Here is a 12,500-nt window from a genome sequence, read left to right on the forward strand (position 1 = left end):
ATCTTCTTCCCGCTCTTTGAAGCCGCTGCGAGTGGACGAGGCCTGAATGCCAGGCGGCATCGATTGACCCTTTCGCTAAAAGTGCCTTTTTAAGCACAACATGGTTTTGTGCGTGAGACGTGCTGAGGAGATGTTTGTTTAGCACGCTCTCGCCATACCAATAGACTGTACTTAGCTTATTAGCTTATACCCAGCTAGTGATTTAGCTTTGGCTAAAAACATTATGATGCAAATATCAGATGAGTGTCTCAAGCTTATCTACGTTTCTGTATCTGTCCCTATTCAAATAAACCTTAAATAAATAGATACTTAGGTTGTGTTTATCCTCTGTGTTCCTTCAAGGGTGATTTGGAGGGTTGCCATCTTTCTTTTTTTGCATTATCCAGTTGGTTTGTGTTTGGTAAATAACGTCAAAATAAAGGGATGTTAACTGCAAATAAACCAACACATTAGATATAAAAAATATGTAAAATATAATAAATCTGGTTTGGGCAGACAGTTTAGTAGTCTATTAGAGTGCGTTACCAGTGACAGCTAGAGAGATTAAGCAAGTCTTCCAGCTTTAGCATTGTGATCTCTCCTTTACATTACCACCAAGTGAAAACTGTTTCTGCCACGAAGGCAGAAGCATCGGCCCCAGTCCTTGGGGCCCGAGCCTCATCCAACAAACGAATTCCAAACCTCTTGTGAGTGTGAATAATAATACACCAATTCCAATTTACTTACTTAAATGCTAATTTGCTAATTTGTGCTCTTATCTTCGCCCGTGTTAATGCGGGACATTAGAGCTTGTTTGGGCTGCGATCTTTTTCATTGCGTGGGATCGCGGCAGTCCCATTATTCAGTTCATTGAGGAATCGCATTGTGTTTATATAAATATATAACTCCAACACTTTGCTTGTAAGACATTCCAAGTATCGCTGAATGTTCAGGGACGCTCGGTTCCTTTTAAACGCTCAACCTTTTCACTCACTCAGGTTTCCTTTCTGAGTAGACTACTCCATGTGCTCTTGAACCTCATTGGCAAAACGCCCCAGGGAATAATCATTTAACCTGGGAATTAAAATACATTGAGGACAATGATGGAAAGATCAACGCCCGGAAATAACGTTATGAATAAGTGATTCATCCATTCAAGTGGACTGCTTTTCATTTATTTCCACCGGGTTTATATTGATTCTCACACCACCGGAGCTCCTATTTAAGTGTTAATGTATGAGTGTTTCTACCGACAGGTTACTCTGCTCTGCAGTATACACCTGCGCTCAACCAGGGACTTCTGAGTCTGGCCTCGACAATGTAACACTTCCGTGCTAAATCCCTCTGACAGCTCCCTGAAGGGGAGGGGGTGAAAAAAAAGCAACATGCAAACTTGCCACTAATTCATAATCAGCCATCTAATACACCGTTGCCACAGTGATTTAATTGTCCCATTTGTCACAGCTGTTGTATCCGCCAAAGCAAACGTCAAGATAGCGATCGTCGTCTCTTTCCGATAGGAAGAAAAACACTCTTACAACTGTTACCACGGGACTCGGGCCTTGAAAATCCCACACAACATACAGTCTTTACCCGCACAAATATGCTATATTTCCCCCGACTTATCCTCCTAATCTTTCTCCCTTTGTTTGACTCTGCGTCTCCAGCTGCTTCTCGAGCAGGCGGATGTATAGAGGGGGGAGATCCAATTCCAATTTAACTACGTTTGGAGTCTTGGGAATTCAGGGTGGACCAGCCTGTCTACGCCCCCACCCCCCAGCTCGGCCCCTCAGAAGCCCTTCAATGTAAATGCAGTCAATTTAAAAGAAGGAAGTTCACCCGAGTTTTATTCTGCGACGGGAGTGAGCTGAGATACCACCGGCGGCACTGACGGCGAATCTGTCTCCTTGATTTAGAGGCACACGAGGGGACTTATTTCCTAAAATGTCAACGGCGTGGTCGACCGGGAAGCAACAGCAGGTGAGGCTGATGATGTGCCAACAGGAAATGGACCCCCCCCCCCCCCCCCACTTCCCCACATCTCCCACACACACACCACCACCACCGCCGATTTGAAATATTTGAGGGTGCACTGAAGAAGGGAGAAGGAGATGTGCGCAGTGCGTTCCGGGATGGATGCTTGCCCCGAACCCTCCTTTGATAATTGCTATGCAACGGCTCTGGGAATGAATTACCGTGCAGCCGAGTGTTGCGGCCGCTAACTTTGGGGGGAGACAGAATGAGGGATGAGATCCTGACAACGGCCCTGCCCGAGGAGCCAGGGGCCTTTTGTGAGATGCACGCAAAACGCATACGTATCCCCCTGGTTGGAGTGCACAATGATACACACACGCAAGTATCCATGCTCTCATATGTGCATACATGCAAACATACATTCATACATACATAAAATATATATACATACATGCAAACATACATTCATACATACATAAAATATATATACATACATGCAAACATACATTCATACAGGCATACAAACATACATGCATGCCTACATACATACATATCAACATAAGTACAAACATAAATACATACATACATACATACATACATACATACATACCTGCGAAAATACATACGTTGAAACATACATACGAACATAAGTACATACAATAGACGTATATTTGTAGGTATGTACGTACAATCATACGTACATTCGACCATACATACGTGGAAAAATACATCCGCAAGTACATACATAAATAGATGCGTACATTTATATTTACAAAGGTACATATGTATCATCCTGGCATGTTTTCATACCTACACACACACACACACACACAGGCACACAGCGATACGCACCCATGTACAGATCTTATGGTACATACTCACAGACAATGTCTGTAACACCCACCTTAAAACATGAAGCTTGCCAGCTTTGCCAAACACACACGCACAGAAACACACATCCACACACACACCTACACACACACACACACATCCACACACACACACACACACACACACACACACACACACACACACACAGTGACACACGAGAGCCTCCCCAAGCATTAGGCATTAGTTGGCTTTAAGGGGAGCATGAACCTGGAAAGCTTCCAAACACTACCTCTCATTCTCTCTCTCTCTCTCCCTCTCTCTCTCCTCCTCTCCCTCTCTCCCTCCCCCTCTCTTGCCTTAACAGGATCACGTTCCAGCATCCTGAAGCCTGTCTCAGGTGCAAACATAATTATCGAGCTGGGTTTCCTCCAAGACATAAACATGTACACATAGACATGCAGAATATAAACACCAGCCTCAAACAGTCATAACATACAGGCTTACACAACGCAAGAATAACATCGGGTCACATTTTTGTATACCTTTTATACATGCACATTTAGACTCACATGCCATCTGGTTGTATTTAAAACCTAATTTACTCTCTTTCCAAACTACCGAGCATGTGATATTACCTCCTACAGAGCAGTAAGCTGTTCTCTACTAAATCAGACACAGGGAACAAATGTGCACCAAGCCATGTAAAATACACTGTGCAAGACCAATGAAGCAAGCCTCTCGTGTATTGTCATATTCTCCCGGCCAAAAAGCTCATAAATAGAACTGTTGTTTGGTTTATTCTGTATCCTGACCTTCTCCCTCTTTGGTAACACACTGTGGTGAAAATCTGCAAAGGGGACACTGATATTTCAACCCTAAAGGATCAAGCAAGCAAAATAAATGAACAAAACCCTTTTGTTATCCATTCTTGGTTAGCTGCTGGATCCTACAGTCTGCCTTTAAGCCTGCCGGGCTAACATTTACACTATCTTTCCACAGCATTCACAGCATCCAATATGTTCCTCTGACTCTGGAACAAGTTTTGCCCGCCATACTCCTGCGTCTTTGAATCGCTCCCGGCGTCTGATATCCAAGATCCCACTTTGATAAATCGATATCGATCTGTGGCCCTGATAGAGCAACACTCTCCTGGACCCCCTCCAACGGTGCCTTTAACTGCTACTGCAATTAGAGCCTCTCTACCAAATATTAATCAATCGTAAACAGAAGTGCCACGACGAGCGCGGGGTACACATTTCAATTTGGATGAAAAATAACACGGTCAAACACCCCTGCATTTTAATTAGATCTCCGTGATGCTCCACCGTGATAATCTAAAGTGACCTGTGCCCGACTCAATGATATTTGCCAGGCGGGCTGTCTAGACTCAGGCCATCCATAGGCCGTGTGATCCCAATGCCTGTGGAAGTAAAAGGGCAATTCAATATGTAATGAGATTTTATATTGGACCCCCTTTCCGACCCCGCACTATTTTGATCAATAAACAGGGAGCCGGCTCCAATCGAAGTTCCTAAAGGAAGGGAGGATTAAAGGCAACGTCTGGGATGACATCGCTCTCCCAATATCTTTGAAGATGCTACAGTAGAATCAGAACACTAAGTACGTTACCGCAGCAGAGACCGTGTGTGTGTGCGTGCGTGCACACGTGTCGCCTACGCCCCTTGCGTCCCCGGCTGGTTGAGGCGTTGTGAGAGACACACGGACGCCTTTCAAAACGGGATAAGTGGTGAGTGCCGTAGCAGGGGAGACCTCGATCCTAGCAGAAGATCAAACGTCTCCTGGACCGACTCTGCGCTGGATCATTTGTATCTTCACCACACAGCTGCTACCACCCACCAGCCAACCATAAAGGTTGGCTAAATGCATCTCATTATATTGTCTATCGGAGCCTCGGTCCTCTCTCTCTCACTTTCTCTCCAGTTCTCTCTCCCTCTGTGTCCCTGGTCCTCTCTCTCTCTCTCTCTCTCTCTCTCTCTCTCTCTCACTGTTCTTTCCCTTTTAGCTAAAGGGAGCCTATTGATCTGTACAACTACAGCAAGCCTGCAGGACTCGTCCTGCCCTCGCACTGCCCGCATGAAAGACTCCCATCCTTGACCAGTAGGTGAGAGGGCGAGTGACAGAGAGAGCGAGGGAGAGAGAGAGAGAGAAAGAGAGAGAGAGAAAGTGAGAGAGAGAGGAAGATAGAGAGGCGAGAGACATGGTGGACAAGAGAGAGACGGACATAGAGATAGAGAGAGCGAGAGACAGAGAGAGAGGGAGAGAGAGAAAGAAAGAGAGAGAGAGAGAGAGGGAGAGAGATGGAGAGGGAGAGAGAGAGCAAGAGACAGAGAGAGAGAGGGAGAAAGAGAGGGAGAGATAGAGAGGGAGAGGGAGAGAAAGAGAGAGAGAGAGAGGGAGAGAGAGAAAGAGAGAGAGGGAGATAGAGAGACATAGAGAGAGAGAGAGAGAGAGAGAGAGAGAGAGGGAGGGAGAGAGAGAGCGATAATAAGGGAAAATAGAGAGAGAGATATATAATTAGAGAGGGAGAAGAAACAGAGAGAGAGACACCAGGGTGTCCAGTCCGAGGCCGAATGAGGTTAAAGCAAGGGGGGATGTGGGGGAGGGGGGGGGGGGGTGAAAGAGGAGAACGGCGGAGAGAGAAAGCGGGAAAAAATGCCAGAGACACGGGAAAGAAAATAATTTTCCTTTTACTATTTCCAGTTCTTCCCTCCACCCTGGTGTGAAACGCAATCAACACCTCAGGGCCTGTGCGGTATATATACACGGCAGCCACCCAGCCAAACCCCGAGCCAGTCACACTCTCCCCACACACACCACTTTGTCTTCTCAAATTAGGTAAATTAAAAGGCAACGATCCGCACCAGCCATCGCATGCAATCCCATTCACACGGCGAAGCGGCCGCAGCCGAGCGGGAAGGTTGGCCGCCATGAAGAGGACGGTGATGATGATGATGATGATGATGATGATGATGATATTGAGGTGTGGGGAGGCAGAGGAAGGGAACCTTACCGGCTGGGTGACCCCGGTTGGTGGCGTCGTGGTCGCTGTCGCCCTGCTCGCTGTCGCCGTGCCCGCTGTCTTTGGAACTGACGATGTCGGCCTCCTGGAAGGCCGAGCTGGAGTGGAGGGAGAGGAGGAGAGAGAGGAAGAGAGAGGAAGAGGAGGGAGAGAAAGAGGAGAGAGGAGGAGAGAGGAAGAGAGGAGACAAGAGTTTAAAAAACGGTTGGAGTGGCAAGAACCCGAACGAGACAATAGGCATGAGAAAAAATGACATGTTCAAATCAAATCGGGTGATAAGGTGTAAATATAAAATGGGGTGAGGGAGAGAGGGATGAGAGTTTGAGAGAGAGAGAAAGGGAGAGAGCGAGATAGAGGAAAGAGCGATGAGAGAGTGAGAAGGAGAGAGAGGGAGAGAGTGAGAGAGAGAGAGAGAGAGATAGAGAGAAGGGTTGTGAGTGTTTGAGTATGTGTGCTTGTATGAATAGAAAATGGAGGGAGAGGAAGGATAATAAATACGGAAGAAGAGGGGAATAGATGGGTGCACATAATGACAGAGGGGGGGGGGGGGGGTAAGAGGGAGGACAGAAGGGGGGAGGGAGGCTTGGACAATGGGGGAGAACGGTTGAAGAGGGTGTGATCCGGGGCTGGCTGAGAGCCGACGCTACATTATAATAGCTATGGTGGCCATCAGGGCCCAAATGGGATGTTACACATGACATGTAATGAAATCCAACACCGGAGACGTAATAGGCCTTGCCTTGTCCGTTAAGGGGAGGAGTGCCGGGTACGACACAAATGTTACGGATATAGAAGGAATAATAGAGCCGCTCATACCCCTCACCACGGCCGATACAAAACGCCCGGGATTATGATGGCCAAGCCTGTATATTGAATCTATGGATTCCAGTTTAGGGCTGCATGTGTGAGTGCGTGTGTGTGTGTGTGTGCACCAGAGTGTGTGTGTCGGTGTTCATGTCGGTGTTATATTCCTGTTGGAGAAATTATCTTAAATATGGAGTGTAATTGTCTGTGTGTGTGTGTGTGTGTGTGTGTGTGTGTGCGTGTGTGTGTGTGTGTGTGTGTTTGTGTGTGTGTGTGTTTGTGTGTGTGTGTGTGTGTGTGTGTGTGTGTGTGTGTGTGTGCGTGTGTGTGTCTGTGAGTGCCTGTGTGTGTCGTGCCTGTGTCTGTTTGTTTGTGTGTGTGGAGGATCCGGGTGTTATGGTCCTGATGGAGTAATGATGTTAAATATGGAGTGTATATCACACAGTATGATGGTGTAAATTAAGTAAATCATACGGTATGATGGTGTCAATGGAGTTAATCACATGGTACAGTGGTGCGTTCTTACCTGTTCACCCGCCTAGGCCGGTCCACCAGGTAACTGAGCTCTGCTCGTTGGTGTTTAGTCTAGAAAACAGAACAGACGTATTTTCACCGTGTCGATATGTTGTCACTGTGTCGGCTAAAATGTACACTACCGTTCCAGAGTTCGGGGTCACCCAGATATTTTCATGTTTTCCATGAAAACGCTTCTATTCAACAGTTTTCCGCTGTGCTAACATAATTGCATAAGTGTTTTCTAACCATTTATAAGCCCTTTAACACGATTAGCCTAACAATGTACCATTAGAACACAGGAGAGATGGTAGCCTGTACACCAATGTAGATATTCCAATAAAAGGTCTGCTGTTACCAGCTAGAATACCATTTGTCATTTACCACATTAACAATGTCTAGACTGTATTTCTGATTAATTGAATGTTATCTTCGTTGAAAAAAACTGCGCTTTCCTTTAAAAAATAAGGACGTTTCTAAGTGACCCCAAACTTTTGAATCGTAGTTTACATCGAATCATTGAACACCAACAACTCCACCACGTCGAACCGTGGAACAGACCGCAAACCAAGCCATTTCTGTTGGAGGTCCACAACATATCCCTTTGACACTGAAACCTGCATTACAATTACATTCATGGCATTTAGAAGACGCTTTTATCCAAAGCAACTTACAATAAGCAAATTCGTCAGAAGAAGGAGAAACAACAACATATCGCTACAGTCAGTACAGTAAGGATGTTCATAGAACCAAGTGCCAAGCGTTAACAATCGCTAGGTTAACCCATTCCCCGTATGCAACAAAGATAGCTAGGACAAGATGCTACACAACTTAGTCGTTTTGTTTTGTTTGTGTTTCCATGACGAGGCGAGCATGGCCCCATCTGTTAATGTGGCGAGGCCAGCATGGCATGGCCTTGTAAAGAGTGGCATGGGGGGAGGGGGTGGGGTATCGACAGTGCGTGGGACCGCTAAGTGAGTGAGCGGTGGAGTGGGTTAGGGAAGCAATTGAATGTGTAAATGATTGAGCCGCCAGTAGACTCTGAAACGGAACAACCTTTATTTGCATAGCCCTGTGCTGCTGCTTCGGCTTTCTCCATAAGCACGAAGTGTGTTTTTTTTCCTTTTTTCTGTTGTTCCAACTAACTGGAAACATAATAACAGCCGTAGCATAATACATATATAATTAATGTTACCAGAATGAATTAACCGAAATCAGCGTTTCCCTAAATGCGTGCACATGCGCGTCACACATGCACACTTGCGTGTGTGTCTGCGCGCGTGCACGTGCGTGTTCGCGCGCGCGCGTGTGTGTGCGGCGGGGCTTTCTATAAATCAAACACACTACCGTTTCCCTACCTCGCTAGAGAGTATGCTGCCGTTAGAGATGATGTCCGGCTGCTGGTCTCCGTAGCTCGGTACCAAGGCACCGCAGGGGTTGGTGTGGTCCGTGTCGGTGCTGCGCGACGGGCTGCACGGCTTCAGGAACATCAGGTCCGTCTTGGCCGACTCGGGCGTCAGGCACACCTGGTAGCAGTACGAGTTCTGGTTCTGGTGGTGGTGGGACCCGAAGCCCCCGCCCACCCCGCCCACCCCAGACTCCTCCACGGGCACCTGGCCCACGGGCCCCACGCCACTGGTCACGTTGGTGCTCTGCACCAGCATGATGTCCGACTTGCTCAACTTCTTCTGCTTGCGTCCTCGCGCGGAGTGGCTGCAGCACGCGCTGCAGCACAGGCAGCACTCACCGCTCGACATCAGGCACGTGTAGAGGTTGAGCTTCTTGTCCTTCTGGCAGCGCACCGCCAACACGATCATGGCCAGGAGGAACACGAAGGACACGGAGCCGAGCGCGATGATGAGGATCAGGGTGAGGTCCAGCGTGGTCTCCTTCGACTTGGAGGCTGAGCCTCGGTCTGCCCCGCCGCGGCCTTCCACCACGCTGTCCACCAGGACGACGCTCACGCTGGCCGAGGAGGACAGCGGGGGCTGGCCGTGGTCCCTCACCTCGATCAGCAAGTTGTAGTAGCCCTGCGGGTCCCGTTTGGGGGACACCCGCCGGGCAGTCCTCAGCTCCCCGGTCCTCCAGTCCATGCGGAACATCCCCATCTCGTTGCCCCGCTGGATGCTGTACGAGAGCCGCGCGTTCTCGCCGTCGTCCGAGTCCATGGCCACAACGCGCGTCACCAGATACCCGGGCTCCGCCGAGCGCGGCAGGTGCTCCCGCGCAGTGCCGTTCTTCCCCACGGGGGCGATCACGGTGGGCGTGTTGTCGTTCTGGTCCACGATGATCACATTGACCGTAGCGTTGGACACCAGCTCGACCACGCCGGAGTCTTTGGCCTGCACCATGAAGCTGAACTCCTTCAGCTGCTCGTAGTCGAAGGAGCGCAGTGCGTAAAGATAGCCCGTGTCCTGGTTGATGGACACGTACGTGTCCACAGACATGCCCTGGATTTCGCACTCCAATATGGAGTAGGTGATGAGCGCGTTGGGCCCTATGTCCGGGTCCAGGGCGCTCACGGCGTGGATGAAGGCGCCCGGCACGTTGTTCTCCGTCACGTACACGTCGTACACCACCTGGGTGAAGCGCGGCGCGTTGTCGTTCTCGTCCGAGACGTGCACTTTGATGGACTTGCTGGTGGCCAGCGAGGGTTGCCCCGTGTCTTTGGCCACCACGGTGATGGTGTACGCGTCGAGGCTCTCCCGGTCCAGCGTGCCGTCCGTCACGATGGTGTAGTAGTTCTTGAACGACGACTTCAACTTGTACGGCACGTCTCCCAGGAGCTCGCAGCTCACCTGGCCGTTCTCCGCCGAGTCCCGGTCGGAGACGCTGAACAGGGCGATCACGGTGCCCGGCGCGTCCTGCTCGCTCACCGACTCTGTCACGGTGCTGAAGCCGATCTCCGGTGTGTTGTCGTTCACGTCAACCAGCTTGACAAGGACTTTGCAGTGCGCGGGCACAGCGTTGGCCCCCAGGTCCTTCGCCTGGACGTATATCTGATGCGTATTGCTCTCCTCGTAGTCCACCTCCCCGGACACCTCGATCCTCCCGGTTCTCGCGTCAATGCTGAACAAGTCCTTTATCCGCGGGGCGTTGTGACTGCTCAAAGAGTACACGATCTCCCCGTTCTGTCCCTCGTCGACGTCCGTGGCGTTGAGCTGGATGACCAGGGTGCCCACGGGAGAGTTCTCCGGCAGGCTCACCGTGTACACCGACTGGTCGAACGTGGGCGCGTTATCGTTGGAATCCAAAACTTTGACCACCAGCAGCGCGGTGCCCGTGCGCTGCGGCACCCCGCCGTCCACCGCCGTCAGCACGTACCGGTGCACCGCCTGCTGCTCCCGGTCGAGCGGCTTCTCCAGCACCAGCTCCGCGAACTTGTTCCCGTCGCTCTGCGTCTGGACGTCCAGGTAAAAGTAGTTATTGTTCGTGATCGCGTAGGTGTTCAGCGCGTTGGTGCCTACGTCCGGGTCAAACGCGTTCTCCACCGGAAAACGGGTCCCGGGAATGGCGCTCTCCGATATCTCCACACTGATGTCCGTCTCAGGAAAACTGGGAGGGTTGTCGTTGATATCCATCACCTCGATCTCCACCCGAAAGAGCTCCAGTGGGCTCTCCAAAAACACCTCCAGGTGCAATAGGCACGGAATGGTCTGCTTGCAGATCTCCTCCCGGTCGATCTTCTCCTTCACCAGCAGCGCGCCGTTCTCCAGGTTTACCTCCAGGTACGGCGTCCGGGAACTGGGCACCGTCTGGAAGCGCCGGGCGGAAAGTTTCGTGATGTCCAGTCCTAAATCCTCTGCGATATTCCCAACGACCGAACCCGGGTCCTGCTCCTCAGGAACCGAGTAGTGGAGCTGGGAAACGGCTCCGTGCAGGAGGCAGGACAGGACAAGCAGCAGCAAACAAATCATCTCCACTGTCGTTCTGAAGTGCACTTAAGAGGATGAAAGCTCGGCTATACCACAGTTATTCATTCTTATTCATACTGAGCAGAAACGGGCATTTCCAGAATCCAGTGTCCGCGCGTAAAACGCAGCGTACGAGACGTTTTTAAGCCCACACAGTTTGGAAAATCCTCTCGTCGGTGTCCTGGAGTCGGTGTGAGAGCGGAGTGGTGTTTCAGTCCCGGGCAGCTGAGCAGCCATCTGATCCCAGCGTCAATGCTTTAACCACTTCTCCTCCGGAACACGAGTTCTGGCGTCAGAGGAACCATCATCAGACCGAGCCAAGACGCAACGCCAAACTCTTCTTAGTTAACCCTCTTTAGCGGCTGTATCTAGGAGGTGGAAGTCCCCACATGCACAAGTGTCACACGCGAGGAGAAAATAAATAAAACCGGATAAAACGACGCCAAAACAAATTGAATACGCACAACTTATTTATCTTTCTTTTTTATATAAATGAGGGCATACTGAGGATCTGCACTGAGCTCCCTCTCTCTCTCTTCCCTAGGCACCCGGAGAGGATGATGTGTTCAGCTCGGCATCTATGAAGCGAGTGTGGGAAAGGGGTTGGTTTTACGCACAACTTATTTCCCTACTAGCCAATGGCGTGCTCGATAAGCGACGGGGATGGCACCTGATTGGTCTGCTGCAACGCCAGCCTGGACACGAGCCTGGCCCTTTTTAAACAACCAGTAAAGTGTGGCCGAGTCTCCCCTCTCTCTCTCTCTCTCTCTCTCTCTCTCTCTCTCTCTCTCTCTCTCTCTCTCTCTCTCTCTCTCTCTCTCTCTCTCTCTCTCTCTCTCGCATGATAAAAAGCTCAGCAGCGGAGTTACAAATGGCGTGACGGGCTACCAGAGTTGAGGTCTGCTACATAATAACAATAATACTTGTTGTTATAATCACTATTATTGAAATAAACATTTGGACAAACTCCGAATGGAACATTTCTGTTGTGATATATTGAATAGGCTAGTGCCAGTATCATACACACCATGTGATAAAGCTTTATTTAAATTCATGACGAAATTGCATTACCGTACTCTATGTCCTTGACGCAATAATTTCGTTGGTTTGATATTAAAGGGGGATTCTTCCTAAATGAATATGAATGAGTTGTGAAGCGATGGGATGCCCGTAGCCAAAGACAACAATGTACGGCCTCTGCACGAGAGGGAGCGAGTGACGCAACCCCCCGCGGCTCCGGGGTCGACTCCGCGTCCCCCCCGCCCCCCCCGCCCCCCCCCCCGCCCCTTCACACACACACACACACACACACACACACACACACACACACACACACACACACACACACACACACACACACACACACACTACCAGCCTCCAAGTGCACGCGCAGGCAGGCACGCTCTCCGTCTCTCACGCATGCAGAAACACTGTCTGTCTGTCTG

The 12,500-nt window shown here is 50.0% G+C and overlaps 1 protein-coding gene across 1 annotated transcript in view; it reads right to left on the reverse strand.

Moving 5' to 3' along the window:
- The window catches only part of LOC307092062 (protocadherin-10-like), a 17,421-nt gene extending 5,805 nt beyond the window's left edge, over positions 1–11,616 (reverse strand). The window contains 3 exon segments of the mRNA XM_079758943.1: positions 5,816–5,922; positions 7,155–7,213; positions 8,500–11,616. Of these exon segments, the coding sequence (XP_079615069.1) occupies positions 5,816–5,922; positions 7,155–7,213; positions 8,500–11,058 (2,725 nt within the window). The 5' untranslated portion in view covers positions 11,059–11,616.
- Positions 11,617–12,500: the final 884 nt, after the last annotated feature.

The sequence above is a fragment of the Pollachius pollachius genome (assembly GCF_949987615.1).
Source record: "Pollachius pollachius genome assembly, chromosome: 2".
Classification (NCBI taxonomy): domain Eukaryota; kingdom Metazoa; phylum Chordata; class Actinopteri; order Gadiformes; family Gadidae; genus Pollachius; species Pollachius pollachius.